This window comes from Hermetia illucens, chromosome 4 (assembly GCF_905115235.1).
Source record: "Hermetia illucens chromosome 4, iHerIll2.2.curated.20191125, whole genome shotgun sequence".
Classification (NCBI taxonomy): Eukaryota; Metazoa; Arthropoda; class Insecta; order Diptera; family Stratiomyidae; genus Hermetia; species Hermetia illucens.
This window is the reverse complement of record NC_051852.1, coordinates 109,248,741-109,272,491: the sequence shown is the minus strand read 5'-3', so window position 1 is coordinate 109,272,491 and position 23,751 is coordinate 109,248,741. Positions and strand designations below refer to the sequence as shown.

Sequence of the window (23,751 nt, the reverse complement as noted above, 5' to 3'; positions counted from 1 at the left end):
GGTTTTGTGAGGAGGAGGACGAAACCTCTATGCACGTGCTGGGACAGTGTCCGGCACTTGTGCAAAGTAGGTCGAGGCATCTGGGAGAACCCTTAATACCAGTTGCAAAGCTGAAAGTAGGGAACATACCAAAGTTCCTAACGGTTATAGGCCTGCTTGAGATACTATGATCAATAGGTACACTATACCCAGTAAAAGGGGCACAATAGTTCTTCAAGGACGCGGTCCGGCTTTACCTTAACAGAATAATAATAAAGAAGACCATCGTATGAGTATAGATCATTTCAATATCTTTATTGGCTTCTTAATAAGTAGCTTTTCATAATTCCAAATGCAAGACAAATTATTTTTAATAGTAAGAGGCATCACATATTCAGTAAATATTCGAAATATCAAACGTAAAATATTTTTCTTCATGGAAGCGTTCTTGTTTCGCATTGAATAAATTAAAGAAAATCCTTCAAGGACTATTCATATCACCACAAGCCTCCTGCGACTTTACCACAGAGTAAAAAGCACTCCTCCACGTCTAACTAGTCTTCCCTCCCAGCTGGGAGATGATTTTCAAGAGATCACCGCGTTTTCGGCTGATTGTTTCGTGCGAAATGGGCCCGGCGCCCTCCACAATCTCGAATCGGTTGATGTAGTCCGAAATGTTGTCAGCCATGCAAAGTACGTGAATTCCACAGTCGTAGCTGTTGGACTGCTGCAGGCAGCGTACTGACTTGAAAAGCGCATTCGGCTTCCCGAGGAAATGTTTCATTTTGCTGACGATCTGCTGGCAATGAGGCAGATTTGTGGATGCCGAGGAGTCGAAATGAAAGAAGGCACTTTCCGGGCGAGAGAACACCAGCAGGCTCCAGTGCGACCCGCCCGCGCGGTGGGTGCTGTTATCGTTCAACGGGAAGAAAATGAAAGGCTTCGTTTCGGCCCCCAATGGCGACAGGAAGATGCCTATCTCGGCCTCAGGCACGATCTTTATGCATTGTGTCACCTCCGGCGACACGAACAGCATGTCTTGGTTCGCCTTGTACTTGATCTTCTCCAGGTACTCGAAGTAAAACGAAATTATCTGATCATTGAGCCAGTGCGGTCCTTGGAGCAGTTGCACGTCTGACACTCGCAGCAAGGACTCGTGGAAGCTTAGCACAATTGGATCCGAAGGCGACGTCGTCATTTTTCATTGATGTTTCCCTTACGTGAGTCTAAACAACATTAAAGGAAGTTACTACACATCAACAGGAATAAATGCCGCTGGAATTACCTCAAACCGACACAGAATCTAAGTATTCGTAAAACTTATTCAAAGCGAATTGGAAGCTGAAAGCCCAATACGGTTATGTATTGTTATTTTCCGTGAACATAACATATAACCTCATTCCCCTCCTCCAACCTACCTTGACAGCTGTCACTGAGGTGACAGCTATGCAGGGACAATTCAAAAATTGCACTTACCTTTCGATGGCTGACTCCTGCTTGGATGAATGGCGTATCGAACACTTGAACTGTTGCTATGTTTCGGCTAATTTGGTAGGCAGAGAAATCACTGTCACTTAGTAATACACAAAATATCACTGGCACGGAACAGTCGCGGTCTGAGGAGCGCCGAAAAATCGCGGTCGAAGTATTTTATTTACTGAAGTCAATTCGCCGTAGACTGAATTGATTTGTCTAATAACGAACTGTATTATCGGCTGCGAGAGATTTTAAAATCTCAGCATCTGTTAAGAGCGAATTAGGTACAAATGTCATTTACCTTGTGATTCTTATAAGAATCGTTTAAAAATGGGATGTATTATGGCATTTCGCGACCAAAAGTACAAGGTTATATTATAACACCACACACGATAGTTATTCCGTGATTATAAAATCATGACCAGCGTCATTTTCCTTCAATTTAAATCCATTTCAAATATCCATCTCATTCCATACCCACCACACTCCTCTCATTCCAAATCCAAATCATGGCAGCCCTGCAAACGTCAATAAACGAACATGGTGTTGTCGGGATGTCAGTAGCGTGTTACATCACTTGCGGTTCGCAATAATACTTTTACCCGTTAAAAACCATCGTTTTTAGATTTAATTGTTGAAATTTGCAAACAGCACATCGTCATTGCAATGACCATACGATTTTCCTAAGATCCATACTAAAGCTGGGCTTTCGGGAAGTGTTTTTCGTTGGAAAATGTCCGACAACAGTGAGCAGGTTAGAGAAGTTTAATTTTACTTTCGGTTTTGCTATTTTGCGTAGTTGTGTTTTCTTGGTTTGTGTTATTGCTCCTGGGTATTTTTAGATAGTTGGGTTTATTTTCAATTATTACATTGTGGATGTTGCAAAACGTGTGGTTAGCCAAGCGACTCAGGGCTCGGGCTGCAGTCTGGACTCCGCGGCGCATATGAACTGTTTGTGATGTACTCGTGTACGGGGGCACGTCAAAGGCAAAGATCCTTTTCCGAGCCTACAGGCGAAATGGTGGATGATAAAATATCTTTGAATATGATGCAATTTTCCCTCTGTAGGGTAAAGCAGAGTGCAGCGGAAATTCAGCGTAATGGCAACAATAATTGGGAGCGAATGGAATCACATCAATCAACTGGACTGAGTGCGTTAGTACCAGATGAAGGTGACTGGTTCGGCCTTATCTTAGCAGCTAAATCAATCTGAAGTTTGGTAAATAAACTTTGGCTTGTTACTGCAAGCGGTGGTACGACATTTTGCAATCTGAAAAATGGATAGCCTGCAGCAGGTAATCTTGGGATTTTCATCACTTCCGAGCCAGCTGGTCTACACTTTACCAAATTTCCTTTTCTTGCCTTCCCCAATGGACTGGCTGTGTATTCGCCGACGTTCAAGTAAAGACATAGCAGGCCAGAAACGCATGACAGCAAGGGTAAAAGCAGTGGATGCTGCTAGCCTTACGATTGACTTACTCTTCTATTTAATTGCACAAAAACATACCATGGTCAAAGACTGCTTTAATATGTATCATACACAAAAAAACAAGAAGCGAAAAACTTGCCTTAGTTTCTTAACTCCTCAACAGAACTAGGACAAGGGAAGCACTCCAGAGAAACTAATAATACCATCAGAGCGTCATATGCCGGCGCATAATGCCACGTGTTTTATCGAGGCAAAATCTGAGAGGAAATTGAAGTTCAAACGGAGTCCTAAAAGGTTACATTCTGTCTAGAGAACCTCTTGTAATGAGTGGCGTTCTCGATACTACCGAGCCAGGCGGACGTGGAGGACAACCTCGACTACACTGATAACATCTTCTTGGTTTCTCACCGATTCATAGATTTTGGGGGCAAACAGTGTCGGAGATAAACACCAACAAAACCAAAGTTCTCGGACGTCAACAGACCCGAAGGCGTCGAGCAATTTGCATATCGTATGCTATTACTTCGGACGATGTATTGGAGAACTGTTAGTTCAAGGAACCTATTGCCATCTGCTTCCTTTATTTTTGCAAGATCTTTGGCACCCGTCCAGTGTACGGTCCCCCGCGATGACCATGACATCCAGTTTTGCGACAGTGTGATAAGCAGATGCCACTCATAAAGCTCCTTGTCTCTGCAGGTGAACAACGCGCTTACGATACACCTTGCAACGAGCATTAGCCCATACCTCCGCGTCGTAGAGCAGAACAGACTGCATTGCACTCATTAGAAGTCGTCGCTTGCTACATATAAGACTCCCGAAATGCAGTCGTGACCCCTACTGCTTTGATTTGCGCGAAACAACTTATTTTCGAATTTAGCATTAATCCAAGGTTCTTAATATTAGGTTTTGACTCTATAATCAGGTTGCCGATAGAAATGGGACGCCGAGTCGAGATTCTTTTCTTGCGAAAAGTGGCTACTTCGGTTTTCCAGCGCAAAACTGAGACCGTGAGCAGTCATCCATTCGCTCATCATTGTCAACGGCGCAACAACCGGTATCCGGTCTAGACCTGCTTTAGTAAAGAACTCCAGTCACACCGGCTTTTAAGAACCCAAGTCTCCGAGGAATACATAAGGACTGGCAAGATCATAATCTTGTATAGTAAGAACTTTGACCCTATGGTGAGACGTTTCGAGCGGAACAATTTTTGTAAGCTGAAATGGGCTCTGTTGGCTGCCAACAACCGTGCGCGGATTTCATCGTCGTAACTTATTATTGTTTATTATTGTTTTCGTTTGACCAGTGCGATTCGATGTTGTTCGTTCTTTGGTTTTGGCGCTGATTTTGCCTTCCAAGACGGTACATCTCAGGTTGTTCTTCCCATAATGTTAATATCGTCAGCGTGGGTCAGTAGTTGGGTGGACTTGAAGAGGATGGTGCCTCTCGCATTCACATCTGCATCGCGAATTACTTTCTCCAGGATCAGGTTAAAGAGACCGCATTATAGGGAATCCCCTTATCTTAGACCGGTGAATGGAACATATATGTATTGGTGGTTACTTGCCGTTAAGCCTTCCAGAACTCGCCACCGATGGCACCAGCGATTACGACGAAAATGTTACATCGGAGATGCCACCTTCGCAGCTTGGGCGCCGGAACTTTAGCGTAGATTCGGTGTTCAATACCTTCAGCCCGGTTCTCACAGCCATTTCCAGGATCGATTTCCCTCTTGACTGCGGATGGGCCATTCAAGTGGCGTCGTCTCATTCGGTGTTAGATAAACGCCAAAAACGCTTTCCCTAAACATCGAATCCGGACAAAACCCTCCCCTCGGTCTTCGACAAGAACCCACAGCTGGGTGTCGTTCCGAACCCAGATGGCAGCGGTACCTGATAAGTCGAGATACCATGAGGGCTTGCTCCTTGTTCCAGTACTGCTCGCTGATTAGCACTAGATCTTCTCATACCTTTGCAGCAAACTGCGCTAGCTACTCACGAGTAATTACACACCTGTAATTAGGATGCGAATCATGTTAGCCGCGTTCTAGCCTTTTTCATTTCCACCCTTAATACTGAACAACTCCCCGAGTCCGCTCTCATCAGCCTCTCCACAATCTCTACAGAGAACGCAACTCCCTTTTTCGTTGTAAGTTTTCGCTTTGTGACCTACCTGGCCACATTTGCGGCATACTACCCTCCTGTCAAATCCCGGCATGTTGTAAGCGTATGCCCATAGTCTAGGCACTCTTAACACTTGATCGGAGCTATCCGTACCATATATACTACCATTCTAATTCTCCCGCTATCAAGGGGTTTCCTCGGGTATTACTTGGCAACTTCCGCCGCAGCGAGTTTTTGGGCATTGGTAACATATGGACATTCATGCTAGACAGCCTCATTAACTTTGACCTTTATGAGATAGTCAAAATCTCGAATTTCCCGAGAACACAGAGGCTCTAGACTAGAAACCACGGCCTTCTCTAGCAGTAGATTCTTGTCCGCCATGCGAAGCGAACTTTTGATTATTGTCTTCGCGACGAATTCGACGAGGACCTGAGGTATTGGAGTTGAAGCCCCTTGCCGTTAGCCGCGTCATTTTGCGAGACTTGCTCGTTATTTGATCATGCGCACCCCGATGTCTTGTCGAGTGTGTCAGTGATTACCACTTCGTACGCTGGAGTAAGAAACGTACTTAGTCAAATTTTCTTCCTTACCTAGTATTCTCTCAATTCTATTAACTTTGTACTCCATGGAAATGATATCAGCGCCTCGTGTGCGACAGAGCGAACCGCAATTGTCGGAAATGGATGTACCCTCGGGGACAAAGCCAATACCCCAGTTACCTGAGGCCTGAGGTGATTCGGAGGAGTGAGAACTACATACTCGGGCACCGCACGTAGCGACCCATTGCAGATGCAAACGACCCCTGAGGGGTTTATTTTGTCACCTAACTCAACAGTCTTATATGATCTGTATTTCAAAACCTTTGCTTGACGATAAAATATGAGATTCCAAGCTCTCTGAAGGAAATTCAATTTTTTTGTGTGACGGGGACCAATCTAGATAAAGTCCATTGACGGTTCAGTCCTAATTGCAATTAAACACCCGCTCCCTGCCGAACCTTTCTTGTTCTCCACTTCACTCTCCTTATGATTGTGTTGCCTTACATGCCCCTCCACCCAACTCCATTCCGTTCATTGTATCTTGTATGTATTCCTATACTCCTCCCTCTCACCTGTTCGAAGAATTATTTGACAATTTGGATTTCTTACTGTCAGGTGCCCTTTCTTTCCTCTGCGGGAATTTAACCTCTCCATGCTCAATCGACCTGATCATCCTAGCTTTCCAATCTATTTCAATAGCTCCCAACTCTTAGTAATTTTTACAACATCCTCTCCGGTCTCCACCTGTTACGTCCGTTTTCTTCTTGATCTACATAAAATATTCACCTGAAGCACGCACTACGAAAGAAGTTTCTGTATTTCCAATTTCTTCAATTTTTCTGGCTCCACACCTAATTCCCCACATCAAATCTGTGAGCTTCTCTTCCGTGTTTACTTCTTCACTTCCTACAGCGTCTATGTCTCTTCTAAGTTTTGAATTGATCGCCATTTCTCTTCTTACTCCTTCCTTAGTTGAGTTCAAAAAACCATCCAAGAATACTATTAAAGTTACACCCCATTTTTATCGATTACCCTAAACCCTTTAATTCCGTCAGCCCCAATATACTTCTCTCCAAATTCTCCTTGCTTAATTATCCCATGCCTTTAATCATTCCTGCGTTCTTTTCATTTTTACTCATCTCGTTCCTTCTTTTCTTCCTCTTGTCTGTTTCTGCAGGTTGTGCGTTGGATCCTCGATGTAAGTTCAGTTTCTGAGCTTAAGGTACATAACAGAGTTTTCAGAAAACCACAAACAACACAAGAAGAATACCTCAAAAAAGTCCTTCGAAAACTTAAAAAAGAGTTGAAGGAAAATCTATGAAGATCCACAAACGTCATCTGAAGAAATTCAGAAAAATATTAAGAGTTCGGGAACTCCCTTATTAACTTTCTTCATGGCGATGACCTTCATCATTGTAGCATGATAGATCTTGAGTTACCCGAAACTGCTAGGCCTCCTGCTATTCCTATTGTATTTTTTATTAATGACCTCCCCCCCTTTCCTCATTTGCTCGTATTTACTTTAGGCAGACGATCTAAATTATTTGGATCTGTTTTATCTCTGCTGGACTTGTCCTCTCTTGCAATCCAATCTAGATAAACTTGGGTGTTGGTGCTCGGTTAACAAGCTAACACTAAATGTCAGCAAATTTCATTCGATGTGTTACTAGCTTAAATTCTCCTCTCTAAACTCCTTTCATGACATTTCAATTTCTACTTCGCCGACACCAGCAATCATGCTTCCAAAATAGCTGGTGTGATCCTGCGTTTCTCCTCAGACTTTACCTCAATCCTTGAATATTGCTCTGTAATTTCGTGTCCCTTCCCCGATACGAGATTTTGCCGGTCCTACAATGCCTTACAGCTTAGTTCAGAGTAAATCTTTCTTTTCTTAGTTGCCGGGGATAATCCCTAATCAGAAATTCACTTTCCTGTACGTTTATTCCTCAAATTAAATAGTTATTTAAATAGCGTTATTTCTGCCGATAATGGGTCTTTCGCAGCATTGTTCTCTCTGTGATGCTGTGTGGGAACAGTATATGGAAAATAATAGCCACGGTTACTCAGAAGCTCCAAGCTTTAATCAATTCATGTCTAGGTTTTGTGATCGGGATATTCTGGCCAGAAACGGAAGTGACAGTGAATAGGATACATATTGAGAAAGGGGGACAATTCTATTGCATTCTATGCCATGCAATAGAACCGGCATTTCAAGATGACTGATGAGTAGGTTCCCTTAGAATTGCGTAGCGTAGAACAGTGGAGGAAGGGTGCAGGCTTTTCAGACAATCGATGGGTAAGTTGGAGCAAATCGCCAGTTCCCGATTGCGATGGCGCATAGATATGGTGAACGCGCCATGCTTCACATTAAAATTTACAGGAACCATACAAAAGACCTAATAATTTCAAAAAATGTTGTTCCTAACTCCATTTTTAATCTTTTCGAAATTTATATTTTTACATACTAGCCTCCCCGCCTGATGCGAGCTTAGAGTCCCAATCGATGCAAGAAAATGTTTAGTGGTGGATTATGATTAGTCTGTCAATTATCTGGACCTCTTGCCGGCAAGCAAAAATCCTTGTGAAAGAGCCTAGGACCACTAGAGCGGCATTTTTGTTGTCCCTTAAGAATGAAAACCGTAGTAGGGCTTTTGACGGGACACTGCCCCTTAAACTACCATATGGAAAATATTGGGGTAGTGGTTTCGGCTATGTGCAGCCAATGTGAGGAGGAGGAGGAGACGGCCCTGCACTTTTTATGCAGCTGTCCGGCATCCTCAGATCTCAGACGAAGACACCTTGGCAAGGTTTTCTTCAATGAAGAATCTGCACACTCTCTGCCTCTGGAGAATGTTCTAAGATTCGCTAAAGCCTGCGAACTCCGTAGGCGGGAAGCCATTGAATAGGCAACTTACAGGGATAGTACAATGGGCCTAACAATGGCCTGAGTGCTCGGAGCTGCGGCTCCCCCAATTAACTAAACTCAACTAATCTTGACCTTTGCAACCTTAGTTTTCATCGTCAACGGCGTAACGATCAGTGTTCAGTCTAGGCCTACCTTAATAAGGAACTCCCAGTTTTGCGCATATGACAGCATAGGGGAAATATTCGCGTGGAACAACCTCAACTTGATGTTGGTGTTGAAATCCTGCCTTCCATATTTACGGCAAAACATCGAAACTTAATCTAGCTCTGTATTTGGTATTTATCTTCAGAATATTATCGGCAAAAAAATACACCTTGCCGGACTGCGCTTTGGATATCCAATTCCTTTGACTTTTACCTCGATGCAGCACATGACATGTGTCGCTTTGATAATAGCTATTCACTTCTCCGAAATGTTCATCCTGCATGGAACACTCCAGTTAGCGAAAATCAATTCAAAGTCGATGAAGAATAGGTGAAGCCGACAGTTCAACTCCTCACATGGGTTCGAATTGATCTGAAGGGTGTTGATTTGGTCAGCGCAGAAAAATAGAGAGTGGAATCAGGGTGGCTTTATTGTCAATTGCGCATTCGAGGCGTTTTTGCCATGCATTCCAGGATGATGTTAACCATTATCTTCGCGAATTCAGTCATCACATATATCCTTCTCCAAAATAGAGTAAGATAACTCTCTAAGAATAATATCAGATTCTCAGATTTCTACCGTCCGGTCAGAAGGATAATTTCCCCATTGCCAAAAGACAGTCGGGTTACGAAAACGAACCCTATTTAGATTAGGGGATAGAAGCTCTCCAGCCTTTTGGATAGATGCGGACACAATACGCAATCTAAGGCGGACACCTGAGACCTTGCTCGAAGCTGATATCAACGCCCCTATTCTTTCACACATCCAGAAGCCGACGCCTCTACTGCGGATTTTGACGAAGTCGAGCTGATTAAATGTACGTTACTGATCAGTCCAAACCCAATTGACTTTCTAGCAGTTTCTGTGCTCGATCAACCTCCTGCAAATTATGAGGCAGTGGGAGCTGTGGGAATCCGCTCAGTCTTGCAAGTTGCCAGCCTACAAATCTCTGTCCCTTAGTCGTTTTTTGCACAACTTGTAGCCTCTGAAGTTCCTGCAGACTTACTACTTTCACTTCGATTCTAATTTTGAAAGGCGAACTTTTTGTTTTTGCAAGAATTATCCATTATAATACTACCTCATGGCAATATTTTCTTTCCCCAAAATCTTCATTGACATCAATTTTTCTCGTCAATGAAACCATCTATGTCTTCCTTAGAACGGGTTGACTTGAAAACGCCCATTATTTTCAGTTAGTCTCTAGCGTAAAGTAATGGACCTAGACCTCATAAACTGGAACGACTGGATGCCAATCTCCGAGCCCTGGTCAGAAAAAATAAGTCCCGCGTGAAAGTCATTATTGTTTAAGCATTTGGTGAAGGAGCAATAAATGTTTTTCTTTCAATATTTAGAAGAAAACCGTATTTCATTAGAAACGCTTGGTTTTTTCCGATTTTGTTTAAGTGTTCATCTTTTTGCAATTTATCATTTTGTTTTTATTAATATTATCTTCGCCCTTCTGGGAATTTCTGAAGAATATTTATCATTTTTAAATCATTTCAGTTGCAAATACTGCGCTCATACTCACATTAAGCTTTCATTTATTTTTATTTTTCTTATTTTTCAGTTGATCTGCAATCGCTGTTAATTTTTTAGACCAAATATACTAAAAGAAAAACTCCTCCGCCATCAAGAAAAAAAAAACAATTTCACCCAAAAGTTGTATTAAATTTTTTATATTTATTTTTCTTCAGAAAATAATTTACTCTCCCATGAGCTGTGTATATTAGATGTGATATAGTCAAACACTGTTTGAAAAGTTTAACAATTGGAGTCAAGAAAAAAAGAAGATTAGGATTAACTCTTAGTGCTAGACAATAAACAAAAAAATCTTTGATTATAATTTTGCTATTCCTTAAAAATGGCGGCCTATTTGAACCGAACAATCTCTATGGTGACTGGATCACAAACATCAACGCCATATGATGCAAACGCCCTTACGGACACAACGGCACGCTCATTACAAAATGCCGGCACCGAAAAATCACCTTTGCAGGTTTTTGTGCGTGCTAAAAAGAAAATAAACGACATATATGGAGAAATAGAGGAATATGTTACGGAAACTACGCAATTTATTGGAGGTAAGTGAAAGAATTTACCCCTTTAGTAACAATATTGGTTGTAATGCTTTGCTACAATCCCGCAAACCTGGATTAAAAATGACAAGCGATAAACTGCGAATTTATGATCCAAATTTCATTTAAGGTAGACGAAAAAAAAAATAATTTTGTTTCAATATTGGATATAGGGCTTTATGGCCACAACTTCAAACCAGTTGGGGCTAGGCTGAACAAAATTTGTTAAATTTACGAAAGGAAAATTTTTATGGTATGGGTGCCGCTATCGAATTCTTTTTGACGTTGTTTTGGTTTTTGACTCCGTTACCCTCAAAGATCAAAATGTACACACTTAAAGTGAGACAGGACTCATTTTCGAAGACTACCCAATCCAAAAATCAGGAAGGTGCGCTTAGATGAAATCTAGGCCTCAAAATGTGCCCCATTCCGATATCTGCTCAAATAAACTTACTAATAGTATATTATCAACTTTTATAAATTGACTGAAAGCCCCCTTAAGTTCATCCTAGGAGTACAAAATTTTGCACCGTCATAGAGGACAGTATTGTGCATAGTTTCATAAAATCCGACTATTAGTGTCAAAGTTATAGCAGTTCAATTTCGTGGGAACATACCGCATCGTAAGTCATACAAATAACATGCTGACATATTAATTAACGACGGATAAATATTAAAATTCCATTCATGAAGAATCTAGTTTTTTGTATCTGTTATATAAATCGCTTTCTAAAAAATAGAAGGCAATGGAATTTTTAGCTATGTGATGGAACTGTCATGCACTCATCGCTCCTCACATAATTTTCTTCAGCCTTGTCCCGTTCACAAGCGGGGATCGGCTCGTCGTGATCGGTTTCGCCGTTTTATTTTATCAAATGCCTGATCTGGATGCAATCACGAGGCTTTTAAATCCCCATCCATCGTATTAAGCCACCGTTGTTTCGGTCGACCTTTTGGTCGGTTCCAAGATTTTGTATCAGTGGCAGGCTACATCCACTAGCGAGACGGCAGGAGAGGAGGAAGAGAGGGAACATAGACAGGAAAAGTAGCGGTAAAGTAAATCACAAGATAATTAGGGAGAATTAGCTGAGGAGCCAGAGAATTTAATGGACGGAGGAGACAGCTGGGCAGGACAGCGGGAGCTGCGAATGTAGGACCAGAAAGGTTCGAGGTTTCCGCGCTTCAGTGAGTCTTCAACACCGGTCAGATATTCGTTTCTAGACTTGCGTATTAAAGATTTGATCGAACAGTTTCTTCCCTGCAGTGTGTTTTGACGAAGTTTTTGTGTGGACTTGGTAGTGGACCAGACAGGGTAAGAGCGCAAGCACTTAGGAAAAGAGAGGACACAACCCAGTTGATTGCCGCCATGGTTGAGTTCAAACCTTTGAAGTTGGTCTTAAAAAAATTAAACTTGGTAGGCTTGCGGGCGACAGGGAAGTGGAATCAGTGTATATCGAACTCGATAGCAGGATGATGTGCATAAGGCAATAGTAGGCATTAGGAAAGGCAATGCACAGGAAGGCTAAAGAGGACAAGATCAAGATTAAGTTTCTAGAAAAGTTAAATTGGAGGGTGTATGTGAAAGTGGACAAAGGAAGGAGTGGGTGGAGTTTTTAGCGAAGGAAGGAAGGCCGGGAGTAATAGGCCAGGAGAGCATAGGATGATTAAACTCGCCACAGAGGTTGAAAGGAAGTGAGGGAAACAAAACGACTAGGACTTTTGATAATCTGTCGAAGAAATCGTCCTACAGAGAAGGGCGCTGAGGCAAGGGGAATATATACAGGATATGATAAATCTTGTTACTGGATCCGATCATCTTGTTTCTAACGCCGTTGGTTCATTTTCTTGGTCGGCCTGTCGCGGAACCTGCCACCAAGAGAAATCAAATAGGATCTAGCATTGTTGAATTCTTTTTGATACTTGCCTATTGTAATATTTTCTCTTTTCTTTACACATACAACTTGAAGTCTATGTAATTGTAATCAAAAATTTTTGCTTGCATTTTTCTATAAGTTAGTCTGAGCTAAACTCCCGAACCGCATATATCGATAACTCATAATATTTCATTTTCGCTTATATTCTATTCTTAGTTTTAAATAAAATAATTGAATTCAACCAATTGTTTTAAACAGCATAGTGGATTAACTCCAACTAGACTTTGTTTATCTCTTTCCCTGCTCTTAGCATTTCATTTTTGTTTTACTGAGGATAGTACAAAGTACATTACTTCAAACCCTCTTCCGTGGGGGGGCTTGGAACCAGCATACTATTTTAATATCATGGCGGAGTTATATAGCTAAGTAAAATAAAGTTAAGTAAATTCTGTTGGATCAGGTCCTTCTACAGGAATGCAGCTCAAAATCATTACTGGTAAATATTTAGTCTTTCTACAAACATCAGAAAAGCGTCGTTCTTCTCCGAACATAATTACCTATCTCAGTGACTACCTCTAGATTAAGAAAAGAAACACGATAAAAAATTATTTTCAATCAATTTACCTTTTTCCAGTAGCTCCAATTGTGATCCTTGTGCGAGCGGGCCCATAACAATTCCCGCCGCAACATCGTGTCCGTTAAGGTCGGCTTTTTTAGTTGGCTTTCTGCATTTCAACTCGTTTTCTGAACGCCAGCATCTCTCACGTCATCCCAAATACTCTGGAAGGCTACAGTTCGAGCCTCTAGATCCTTTCACAAAACCTCTGCTTAATCAAGAACAATATGGAATTTTCTTACGATTTCAGCCACTCATGATTTAGAAGCATCGACATTTAAGGCAAACGCTGCACCTTCCTTCTTTCAAAGGGGACAAGTTGCATCTTCTATTCGGCTTTAATATTTCCTTTCTTATCCATTTCCTGTTAATTCTAAAACTGAAATGAATATGCAAAATAAAATCAATCTTTTTATTTAGGTATACCGTTAAACAGACTACAAACCCCACAAAAATTCTGAACTTTTCGATTTTACCGAGAATATAATTCTATGGACAGATACTGTTGTATTACGGAATGACAGGAATAAATCCGAAATTACCCCACTCTATCGTTGTGATAAAATTTTCTTGTTTCCGTTCCATGCATTGTAGGCTGCTTCGGGTCGTTATCATCAAGGGCGCAACAATCGGTATTCGGTCTAGGCCTATTTTAGTAAGGAACTTCAGACATCCCCCCATCAATTTGATATCTCTGAAAGCTGTCTGTTGTCCTGACCTGGATCATAAATTTCGTCGATATATGTAGGCTACAGAATCGTCCACCATCAGTAGAGGGCCAAAGATTCTTCAAAGGATTCTCTTGAACGCTGCTAAGACTTCGCAATTTTTCTTGCCAAGACCTCAAGCTTCCGAGAAATACATGAGGACTGGCAAAATCATTGTCTTGTACAGTAAGCTTTGACCCTATGGTGAGAGGTTTCGAGCGGAGCAGTTTTTGTAAGTTAAAATAGGTTCTGTTGACTGCCAACAATCGTGCAAAAATTTTCGGCCCTAGAAAAGAGAAATTATCAACAGTTAATTTATATTCTCCTATATTTATTGTTTTCAGTTGGTACTGTTGTTTCTTTTGTTGACATTGCCATCATGTACTTCCTTTTGCCTTCATTAATGTGCAGCCCACCATCTCATGCATATTTATCGCCTGTTTGATCTGGATGAAGTTAGATTGTACATATGGCGTTTGTCTCATATCGTCCAATATCATCAATATAGGCTACTAGTTGGATGAACTTCAAAAAGACAGTACCTCGCGCATTTACATCAGCATCGCGGATCGGTTAAAAAGGGTGCATGATAGGACATCTCCTTGGTTTAGACCATTGTTGATGGAGATTGGTCTCGAGAGTGATCCTGCTGCTTTTATCTGGCCTCGCACATCGGTCAGAGTGAGCCGTGAGTCGATGGAAAGATGGTGCAACTAATGACCATATAACAACAGACTTTCCATCGTTTGCCGCACATCTTATCTGTTGCTGATTACCTGAAGTGAAGCTTCTTTGGTATGGGCTGGTGATGTTCTCAGCGTATGGGGCTATCCGAACTAGCAAGATAACGGAAAATATCTTATAGATGGTACTCTGCAACGTAGTACCTCTATAATTGCTACACTGCGTAATATCCCCATTTTAAAAAAAAGACACAGACAGACATTGAACCGATTTTAATAAGGTTTTGTTTTGCAAACAAAACCTCATTAAAATCGGTTCAGTGTCTGTTTGTCTGTCTGTCTGTCTTTTTTTTTATGGATGGAGGTGGAAATCTTACAAAGACTGCCGCGTCAGGTTGCAGCAGCGTGTGGAATTCTCACCCACTAAAATCACCCCCCCCCCCCCCCCCCTTTCTCCTTTTTCCTTCCCTGCGGGACCGCCGCAAAGCATTACTTCACGGGGTGGACTGCGCTTTAAGTGACCACGCCTTCCATTCTTCGCGTCCTCCTTGCGCGCTCCGCTCTTCCAAGTTCCTCTTGTATTCTTTCCCTTCAACATTTCCCCGGCGATATTCTGCGGGCTTAGGTTGGTTTTCAGGGAGTCTTCCAGACTCCTCCTTTCTGAGAGAAATCGTGGACAGTGGAACATAACATGCTCCGGGTCCTCAGGTGTGCAACCACATTTAGGACACAAGGGAGAATCATCCAGCCTGAATTGGTGCAAGTACTTCCTGTAACCACCATGTCCGACAGGATTTGCGTCAGATGGTAGTTAATCTCACATCTCTTTCGCTCTGAATCCACTCCTCAATACGGGAAATCAAAGTGTGGATCCAGCGACCACTCTGCGGAGGATTCATTTTCCTTGTCTCGTACAGGCAGCATGTCTCTCTTGCCAGAATGTCTATCGGGATCATTCCCGCAATAACACACGCTGCTTCGACTGATATTGTTCTGAAGGCGCTGCACACCCTTAGCGCCGCTAAGTGGTAAGTCATATTCACCCTCCTACGATTACTCTCACACGCTAGTGCTTCCTCCCAAACTGGTGTATAATAGTTTGGAGCGAATCACTCCGGCCACAAGTAATCTGCGACTGTATCTTGGGCCTCCAATGTTAGGCATCATCCGCGCTAATGATACGCTGGTATTTTCCGCTTTCTCACAAGCATAGTCCAGATGTCCCTTGAAGTTGATTTTAGCGTCAATCATCACCCCTAGGTATTTGATAACCAATTTCGAAGTGATGACGTGACCACCAATACGAATATTAACTATTCTATATTAATTATTCTTCTCCCTACGATTGGTAATCAAGACCGCCTCCGTCTTTTGTTCCGCAAGGTCAAGCTGAACTATCTTCAACCAGGCTTTTATGGCGCTAATGGTTTCGTTAGCGTACATTTCAACGTCTTCAGGTTGTTTCGCGACGACAACCACAGCTAGATCATCTGCGAAATCAATTATTGTGGCCTCCTTTGGCACAGGACGGACAAGGACCCCATTGTACATGACGTTCCACAGGAGAGGACCCAACACTGAGCCGTGTGGTACTCCTGCGGTGACGGTGTACTGCTTGAATCCCTCATCCGTGTCGTACCAAAATGTCCTCTCCGAAAGGTAACTGTTGAGGAGCTTAGTCAAATAACTAGGGACACCCGTTTTAGCCAGTGAGCTTTTTATACACTCCCAGCTTGCGGAATTGAACGCATTTTTTGTGCCCAACATCACCACGACACAGCATTTTTTAGACGACATCGCGTCTCGAGCCAGCTTCAAAACCACGTCTACGGCGTCATTCGTTGAGTGGGCTTGACGAAATCCAAATTGTCGCTCCGATAGTTCATCCTTATATTCGATGATAGGGAGCAGTCTGTTGTAGATGACCCTTTCGAGCATCTTTCCTGCCGTGTCGATAAGGCAAATCGGTCGGTATGATGATGGGTCTCCTCTGTCTGTCTGTCACAGGCACTTCTCTCAGAAACGGCTATACCGATTGACACGAAATTTGGTGAGAAGGTGGGACCTGTGGACCCTCGACATGCAGTGATTGATATCCTTCTACGTTGAAATTTAGCGGGGGTCCCCATACATATAAAAGGGGGGTGTACAATTTTTTTTTCTCCAAATATAGTCATGTGGAGTATCAAATGAAAGGTCTTAATTACTACTTTTCGGAGCCGGTCTTAGTTTTTATTTAGTTTGAGATTTGTTAAAAAGGCGGGGAGTGGGAGGGGTGGAAAGTGATGATTTCTTTAACGGACCCATTCTCAGAAACTACCCAACCGAAAAATCTGAAAAAAAAATCATGAAGTTGCCCCTATATGGTGCCCAGGCCTCAAAATACTCTCCATATCGATATCTGTTCAAATTAAGTTAATAATAGTATATTACCATATTTTTGGGAAAATTGGGTAAAACCCCCTTAAGTTTATCTCAGAGTTATAAAAGTTGGTAGTAGTATAAAATATAATATGAAGCATATTATCTCCAAGTTTGATCAAAATCATACTATTAGTAACAAAGTTACAGTAGCTCTAAAGTTGTCTTTACCGTGTAAATTTACAACCAGAAGTACTAAATCTGACATGCTAAATGCATATTCTTAACGGGCTACGTACAAATGGAATAGTTCTACACTCAAATATACTCACACAAGAAGCAAGCGAAACCTTTTATACCTGAAGCGAGTTCCGAGTTCCCGATTTGTTTATTTATGGGACAGATAACGCCTGGTTGTTAATAGAAGCCATTGATTCATTGTCCCAAACCTTGAACATCAGTTGATGAACCGCTTGGTGTAGTTAGTTGCCTCCATATTTAACCAGCTCTGCTCAAATTCCATCGGCTCCTGGCGACTTATGATTTCTGAGCCGAATCGAACGGACTGTTTCCTTCATGCTTCGTAATGAAAGCGTTCGCCAATCGTCTTCATTTGGGGGAACTTCCAACTCGCTAATATTTTCATTTCAACAGTTCATCAAAGTAGTCATCTAATAGCTCCTATATGCCCATACGGTCGGAAATTAGATATCCCTCTTTGTTTCCACAAAATTACCATCGAAGTGTATAAGGCTTCAATCTGCTGGCTTGTTGATAAAGCTTTCGTACCTGATGCGGTTGCTTCCTTTACTTCCCGAGTTCAGAAACCTGTTGGTTCTCCCAGGCTTCCTTTTTCTGTCTGTGAAGTAACTTTTCCACTCGATGGAGTTCGTGATAGGTTTCTGCGCGGGCGCGCGTTCTTTGAGATTGCACAGTTGCCTGGCATTTAGCATTCTTCCGTTTCGTTGGTAGCTTACATTCATTCATTGTAGAACCAATCTTTCTGTTTCGTTTTTTTGCGATTAGGGCCAAATATATTTTTGGCCCTACCAATGATAACGTTATTCAAGTGATTGTGAAAATCATTTGTCGATGCTTCATTACCAAGACCTCAGCTGCAGTTATTGAGGCATCTATTTTTCCCCTTATAGATGTTACGCAGGACTCTGTTATGAATGGCGTCAGTTTTCTTTTTTAGGTTATTGTCAGAGGGGATTCTAGGTCTTGGCGTTATTCTGGGGCACACTTCAACGGATCATTTTACTACCTCGTAGAAGGTATCCTCCGATAGTGCAGTCAGCTCCGTGGGGGCGCGAACATTAATAAGCCTTATTTTTCGAAATTTACCTCGCAATCGCAAAGTACATAGCCATTCAGTTATGTTTTTTATGCCGATAAAAGCAGGTTCCATTTTTTTCCTGACTAGGAAATATACTGCGAGCACATAGTAGATGGCTACTATAATATATGGTGTAGTGGCTCCTCTCCAGGAAACGCAAACATTTGCAACCGGACTAACATCTCATTTTCTTATGAGAATTATGGTTTGAATTCGTTTAGCTCATCACTTGAGCAATTTATAATACATGCTACCTTCTCCCTTCGCAAATAAAGCAATAATTTGACGTTTCACTACATCTTTCTCGGTTAGATACAACATCAACCACGTACAGAACACTGGCTTCACTGATCAACATGTTGTTCCAAGATTTGAGATTTTCGCGATTGCGAAAATTGTTTCCGCAAATTTCCGTGATCACGATAATTAACATCTCTTTACTTATCTTGAACCATTCCTCATCTTGGCAATGTGGGTCGCTCTTTGTGATTATTTTAAGTTACCTTACGCATCATGATCAGCAATGTAGTCGTCGGGCTCTAAAATAGGCGCAAATCATGAACCGGAAATTGCTCGTCTGAAATGTGTGTGACTTATGAATAATAATTTGGAGACGATTGCACTTATAACAAAGCTCTCTTTGACACTCTTGAAGTTCCTCTCATGCCACTTAGTTGATGTTATCGTAACTGTGCACTCACAATATCACCTTCAATTTGGCCGGAATAGTCCATACCTCCAGGTAAGTAGTGAGTATGTTCTGAAGGATATATTTCGCTAACGCTTATGATTCGAGTTACCGAGGAATGCAGGAGAATTGATGATATCTCTAAATCAAGATATTTTGAGCGGAAAAATCTTCATTGATTGAAGTAGGTTTTGTTGCCTGCAAACGGGACTGGGTTCATGTTCCTTTGGATTGAGACATGACCTCCGATAGTAGGGTGACTTAATGTCTTCGAAATTGTAGCGTTCATTCCTTCGTTCCTTATATCAATATCATAAGTATAGGCCAGCATTTACGCGAACTCAATGAGGACGATCCTCAGTTTCCCAATGTAAAATTACAGAGAACTCACAATAGTACATCACCCTGCCGTAAACCGCTGGAGATGTTGAATGCCACAGAATGGCTTTGATCTAACCTCGTACTTTGGTCATGGTCAATTTAGTGACCTTATCAATTTTGTTGAGATGTCGAGTTATCCTATATCCATAGAGCATACAAATACTTGGCCAATTGCAGTTGAAACCTTTCCAAGAATATATGCAAATTGGCACAATAGGGTTGTCCCTAATGAAAAAACAATCTTTTCGGTTCATTGAAACACAGGATAACCAAAAAATGGAAAGCTACACACCACACCTTTCCGAGAACTGCATGTAAACTTTTAGAGGTAAAACGTAAGCATGATAAGATGAGCTTCACCAAGTACTGAAAGTTTTCAAATGTTGCACGGCAATGCTGACTTTTGCTCTCATTGAATGTTGTCCACTAGTTTCCACAACAGCCTCAAGCAGAGCATCCTTATTACTGATGATGATTATTAGGATATTGTGGGATTTGCGACTAAAACACGTTGCGTACGTCTCCTAACTTTATTTCCGTCATTCTACCTAAATACTAAATTACCTCACGATCATCGTTTTCGGTGCAGTGATGTCCATCACATGATTTCACCAAATTATCAAGGCTTTTTCCATGTCCTTATGTTTTACTTAGGACATACGTTCCTGATTGAAAGTCATGTCATTTGCCTAACCTACCAGGGAATTGGTACAGCCTTGAACAATCGATCTTACGTTTAACACAAGATAAATAATTACTAAAGGACATAAAACATAAGTTAATTTACTGGCCAAAAGACCAAACCATGACATCTGAAACTTACTCTGTGACTTCTATTTCTAGGTTTACCACAAGAAATCGAAATCGTCGACAAAGAAGAAAAAGAACTGTTCCAGAGCTATGTGCAAAAAGTTGCAGCCATTCGAGAAGTTCTCTCTCGGGATCACATGAAAGTGGCCTTTTTCGGCAGAACTTCCAACGGTAAAAGTTCTGTAATCAATGCCATGCTGCGTGAAAAAATCTTACCCAGTGGTATCGGCCATACAACCAACTGTTTCTGTCAAGTGGAAGGCGTGGATGGTCAGGAAGCGTATTTAGTGAAAGAGGGATCAGACGAAAAGCTGAGCGTGGTGGTAAGTAGCGAACGTGTTAACTCAACAAATTGCAAGAAGCTAATTAATGAAATTTTGGCAACAGAGCATCAAACAATTAGCGAACGCCTTATGCGAGGAAAAACTGAGTGAAAGTTCGCTAGTACGAATATACTGGCCACGGGAACGTTGCAGTCTTTTGCGAGATGATGTTGTATTTGTGGATTCGCCTGGTGTAGATGTGTCGCGTAACTTGGATGATTGGATCGACAATCACTGCCTGAACGCTGATGTTTTTGTTCTGGTGCTAAATTCAGAATCAACAATGACCCTCGCTGAGAAGTCCTTCTTCCACACAGTCTCGCAAAAACTTTCGAAACCCAACATATTTGTATTGAACAATCGTTGGGATGCATCGGCCAGTGAACCGGAATTTCAAGATTCTGTAAGTAATTGTACTTTTATTTGCTTATTTGTAAGTAACGGTAACTCTATTTGAATGGGTGCTGTAGGATTTGGAGAAAGTAAGTGTGTACATAGTTTGTAATCTGCTACCATATTCGATGCAGAAAAGCTGCCTCCTTGGAAATTTTGCTCTTCGGTACAGCTAGCAATACATCCATTCTAAGCCTGGATGCTATCAGTACTATTGGACGCAAAAGTCGTAGTTTAAGGAATACGGCAGCAAATTTGAAATCAACATATTTTTCAAATGACAATCACTTATGAATTTTCGGTTTGTTTAAGGTCAAATCCCAACATCAAGAAAAGTGCATCGATTTCCTGGTAAATGAACTGAAAGTCAGCTCCGAGAAAGAGGCCGCAGAGAGGGTTTTCTTCGTGTCAGCAAAGGAAACACTACAGGTAAATAAATATTCAAGCTTTTTCTCTTAATTTCCGTGCTCAACTTATCCAAATCGAACTCTGCCAACATCAGGGCCGTTTGCAAGAAGCCCAGGGCAACCCTGCGCATCTGGGAGCTATAGCCGAAGGTTTCCAAAATCGTTACTTTGAATTTCAAGATTTTGAACGTAAGTTCGAGGAATGTATTTCAAAGAGTGCGGTGAAAACTAAATTCGAGCAACACAGTTCCCGTGGCAAAAGTATAGCTTCTGATATGAGGCTGATGTTAGATAACATCTTCGACAGGGCTAATGTCTTGCGTAATAACAAACTGGACCAGAAAAAGTCACTAACAGATCGCATTCAAAAAACTGAGAATCAACTAATGCTGGTTACCCGTGAAATGAAGTTGAAAATACACAGCATGGTTGAAGAGGTGGAACAAAAAGTTGCAAAAGCCCTGAATGAGGAAATCTGGCGCTTGGGTGTACTCGTCGATGAATTTAATATGCCCTTCCATACTGAACCCCTTGTCCTGAATATTTACAAAAAGGAAATCAACAGTCACGTAGAGGCCGGTCTTGGATCTAACCTGCGCGCTAGGCTTTCGATGGCACTCGCTATGAATGTGGAAGCAGCTCAAAGGGAAATGACGGAGCGAATGCACGCTTTGATTCCTTCAGAAAAAGTTGCTGCGCATACCAAACAAATCGTTACACGACCCCAACCCTTTGAAATGTTGTACTCACTGAACTGTCAGAATCTGTGTGCAGATTTTCAAGAAGATTTAGACTTCAAATTCTCATGGGGAATAACTGCGATGATTCAAAGATTCACTGGAAAGGCCAAATCGGGCAAGAAGCAAGCGGCAATTACATCCGGTCGGGAAGGTGCCAACAATTCTAATGTAAGATATTGAGTTGCTTTGTAGGAATCCGGGTTTTTAATGACAAGTTATTTTTCAGATTCAAAATATCCTATCGCCTGTAAGCACAGAAGTAGATTCACCAATGTGTCTTATGCCAAACCAACAGGGTATAACCCAGGAGCAATTATCGATGATTTCAAGAATCGCTGTGGCCTCAATTGGTTCACAGGGAACTGTTGGTGGTTTATTAGTGGCTGGCATTGTAAGTTCTTCTTTTAAATCTAATAATTGTCTAACTAAAAATTGGTCAAAACGATCGTTCTTTCTTGATCATGTCTCCTTTCTGCAGAAATAATATTTTTTTACGATTTCAGCTACTAAAAACCATTGGATGGAGAGTTCTTGTCGGAGTTGGGGCTCTATACGGCTGTGTATATCTATATGAGAGATTATCTTGGACCAACTCAGCGAAGGAACGAGCGTTTAAGGGTCAATACGTCCGCCACGCCACCAAGAAACTCAAAATGATTGTAGATTTGACATCTGCCAACTGCAGCCACCAAGTTCAACAGTACGTCCTTTAAGATCCACCATCAACAAGATTACTTTATCCATTTTATTTTTTCTACAGAGAACTCTCAAGCACATTTGCTCGTCTATGCCGTGTTGTCGACACCGCTTCTATCGAAATGAACGATGAACTGAAGGCCATCGAGGGATCACTAAACGTTCTCGAAGCGAATCAGAAACAAATGAAACTTCTTAGGAACAAAGCGAATTACATTACAAATGAATTGGAGATCTTTGAGACGAATTACATCAAAGCAAACTGAGTGGAAATACGCAATTCTAGGGCATTAACTGATTCCCAGGCCGTAGTTACGTTGTTGTTAGTTTCCTAAACGCCTTTATATATGTTTTAACTTGAACAAAACGTATTTAAGTTATCAAAATTGTTTTCTAGCTTTATTTTCGTACATAACGAATAAAATAGGACGGACTCATTTCTTGTCACTGGGTAAGTGTGAGATATCTATAGATGCTTGTATAGCGATTGTTTAGGTATCCGCGTACCCAGCGATGATTTGTTGTAACTACCTGTTTTGTTATATTGTATATAATTTGTGGGAATAGAAATGCGATTTGAAATAAAACTTGGAAATATAAATTTTGTTGTTTTGTTTGAAGAACGTCTTAAGTAAATTGAAGAACTTTTTTCTCTTCTCCCTACTTTCTAACGATACGATGGAAAGTTGGTTGAACGTTAGCCTCTCGATCTCGTTGCATCGGGCTAGAATCCTGGCCCTTCATGGATGCTTGTATTCGATTTGTGTTGCTTCATTGCTATAGGCACTTGCAAATAGAGTTGAGTACGTGATGTGTGTAATATCGGATAGGCGATATTACCTTGAAGTGTAATATCACATTACCGCGATGTAAACACTACAACATCACCAAAGTGATGATGATATTACTCTTGTAACAGGTAATGTAATGTGATGTTACATTATAAAACACCGTTTTCCGTAGTATAAGTGACTGCGATTGTTGAGCGCCGAGCCCATACCGAATATCACTTGCGAATCTACATGAGTGGAAAACCACT

General features: G+C 41.5%; 2 protein-coding genes across 6 annotated transcripts; one reads left to right on the top strand and one right to left on the bottom strand.

Annotated features, from left to right (window-relative positions):
- Positions 1–269: 269 nt before the first annotated feature.
- Positions 270–1,424, bottom strand: LOC119654690 (sentrin-specific protease 8). The gene is made up of 2 exons (XM_038060200.1): positions 1,265–1,424; positions 270–1,205 (listed from the first exon to the last, which is right to left on the bottom strand). Exon 2 carries the CDS (start codon positions 1,175–1,177, stop codon positions 530–532), a length of 648 nt encoding a protein of 215 aa, XP_037916128.1. The 5' UTR covers positions 1,178–1,205; positions 1,265–1,424; the 3' UTR covers positions 270–529.
- Positions 1,425–1,984: 560 nt separating this feature from the next.
- Positions 1,985–23,313, top strand: LOC119653855 (transmembrane GTPase Marf). Of its 5 annotated transcripts, none has more exons than XM_038058905.1 (10): positions 1,985–2,209; positions 10,616–10,700; positions 20,187–20,476; positions 20,541–20,879; positions 20,947–20,958; positions 21,182–21,298; positions 21,372–22,184; positions 22,243–22,407; positions 22,520–22,716; positions 22,777–23,313. In XM_038058905.1, the coding sequence occupies exons 1-10, from the start codon at positions 2,189–2,191 to the stop codon at positions 22,976–22,978; spliced, it is 2,241 nt and encodes a 746-aa protein (XP_037914833.1). In that variant the 5' UTR covers positions 1,985–2,188; the 3' UTR covers positions 22,979–23,313. The 5 variants fall into 5 exon arrangements, with proteins under 5 accessions (XP_037914833.1, XP_037914830.1, XP_037914832.1 ...); XM_038058902.1 differs by having other exon boundaries at positions 10,484–10,700; XM_038058904.1 differs by having other exon boundaries at positions 10,187–10,700.
- Positions 23,314–23,751: the final 438 nt, after the last annotated feature.